Genomic DNA, 2285 nt, shown 5'->3' with positions numbered 1-2285 from the left:
AAGCGAGGTGCCCCAGGCATTCACAAGCAGCAAAGGAAACGCAGTGGTCAGCCCACCCAACCCTCCATTCCACAGACGGGAACGTGAGTCCCAGAAACGGACAGGACTGCTCAAAGCCAATTAGTGATGAGGGTGGCCCAGGGCTTCCTCTCTGTGTCCCCGAATCTTCCTCCCCTGATTGTCTCCAGTCCTTCCACTCACCCCTCCGGAGGCGACCCACGGTGTGCGAGAAGCCGTAATACTGGTAGCTCTCATTCTTGCCCGGGTCCTCGTTAATGATGCCTAAGTTCTGGTTCCAGTGAGACCAGTTCACCTCGTCCACCCTGGCAGGGCCAAGCAGACAGGGGTCAGGGGGAGCCCCCACCGAGATGGCACCCTTCCCCATCCCCAGGCAGCCTCCCCAACACACCCTCCTCCTTATTTTTATTCTGGTAAAATATGCATAACATAAAATTTGCCATTTTAACCCCCCAAAAATTCACCACTCAGTGCATTAAATGTATTCCCAAGGTTGTGCAACCATTGACATTATCTGTTTCCAAAACTCTTTCATCACCCCAAACAGAAATTCTGTACCCATTAAGCAATATAACCCAAGGCTTTTAAAACTATTCATGCAAAGTAACGAAGCCGATAAATTAGAGTTGGGATTTGAACTTTGAGTTCAAACCAAACAGAATTGAGTGACTGGCTTATGAGCTGGGGACTATTACCGTCCCCACTTCAGAGATGAAGAAACTGACTTTGCCTGACTACAAGCATGACCCTGTACTCTCTACTGGCAATCACTTTACAAAGAATGATTCACCTTAAGAGAAAAGATTGGCCCAGGGGTTCCCCTAAGAAGCTGGCGTTCCCCATGCACCTGGCCAACACCCCAAACTGGTGATTCCTCAGTTTCTCCCTTTCAGCTGAAGCCCTGAATCCCACCCCATTGTTTCGTCGACAGCGGGTACCCAAGGAGAGCACGGCCTCCAAGCCTCTGCTTCCCCCAGCAAGGGACAGAGAAGAAGTCACACCATGTGGGTGTATACGAGGTGCTGGCCATGCATGTCTCATGTGCTAACCCATCTCATCTGCACAGCTGATCGAGGGGGTGGTGCTATCATTGTCCCCATTTTCACTGATGAAGAAACTGAGCCTGGGAAGTAAAGCAACTTGCCCAAGATCAGCCATTAGAGCTGAACTTCGGTCAAGACCATCAGTGGCTGCAATGGATAGAAAATGTCAGGAGGTCTGACCTTGCAGGACGGTCCACCCCTCCCACCCCGCCTCACCTGAAGCACCACCTGCGGTCTGGAGTGCCATCTGAGCTCTTGCCCACGGTCACCATCTCACCGGAGCGGAAGGCCTTCCTCAGGAACACGGGGAAGGAGCGCTCGATGTCCAGGATGGTGGTGGCCCACTGCAGGGAGGGGTGAGCGGGAAGGCCACGAGTGAACCTCTCTCAGCCTGCACCTACTGCCCCCATGGCCAAAATGACGCCATGGGCTGGGGTAGGCCGAGAACTAAGCTTCCCAGCTCCCTCTGCCCCTGGAAATAGGGTTATAAACCCAAACACCCACAGGGGCCTGACAGAGTGAATGAGCGAAGCAGGATCACATAGAAGAAGGCTGCAGCCCAAGCCCCATGACTCATGCACAGCAGTCACCCCTCAGTGTTGAGAGTCACCGGGGAGGGATGGGGACTGGGGCAAACCAGGGAGCATAGCCCCATGTAAAGGAGGCAGCCGCCTCCCACCCACCCAAGCGCTGTCAGGCAGGTATTTGGGTCCACCTTGCCAGGCTTCCAACTTTTCAAGAAAAGGCCAGAAACCTGAATTTTTATATGAAATCTCTTAAATTAAAAAATTCTGCATTTCACTTTTTAAAAATATGGTGATGCAAGAAAAGAAAATCCAGTCCGGAGCCTGCCACTTGACATCTTGTGAGTTACTCCCAGTTGGGAAACTGAGGCCTGAAAACGTACGCGGTATGGATTAGAGTCAGCCTGGATGCTTCTCCGAGACCACACCTAGGAGGATAACCTTGGGTTTGTTTTTTTCTCACTGCGCCATTTCCTCGAAATGTACTGAGTCGAGGTAAACGTGGGTACTACGTGCCTGGTCCTTAGGATGGCATTGTTTATTGTGAACCCCTGGGTTTGTGAACGATGCATGGCCCAGGCAGGCTGTGACCTCTAGGGCCTCCGCTTTCTAGGACTGCACAGAAATCTTTAAGGAGCAGAGCAGGAGCTCCCCTGTGCCCACGAGGCCCATGTCCACACCAGCCTCTCCTCTACGACTG

At 52.5% G+C, this 2285-nt stretch overlaps 1 protein-coding gene across 1 annotated transcript; it reads right to left on the bottom strand.

Moving 5' to 3' along the window:
- Positions 1-77: 77 nt before the first annotated feature.
- LOC111735427 (transient receptor potential cation channel subfamily V member 4-like) lies at positions 78-1405 on the bottom strand (the record flags this gene model as incomplete). Its single annotated transcript, XM_023526951.1, has 2 exons — positions 78-323; positions 1278-1405. Coding segments are annotated over 2 exons (374 nt in total), but the record flags the coding sequence as incomplete, so codon positions are not given.
- Positions 1406-2285: the final 880 nt, after the last annotated feature.

The sequence above is a fragment of the Pteropus vampyrus genome, unplaced genomic scaffold (genome assembly GCF_000151845.1).
Source record: "Pteropus vampyrus isolate Shadow unplaced genomic scaffold, Pvam_2.0 Scaffold1000000668, whole genome shotgun sequence".
Taxonomy (NCBI): domain Eukaryota; kingdom Metazoa; phylum Chordata; class Mammalia; order Chiroptera; family Pteropodidae; genus Pteropus; species Pteropus vampyrus.
The sequence above is the reverse complement of the archived record's forward strand: the minus strand, read 5'-3'. Positions and strand labels throughout refer to the sequence as shown.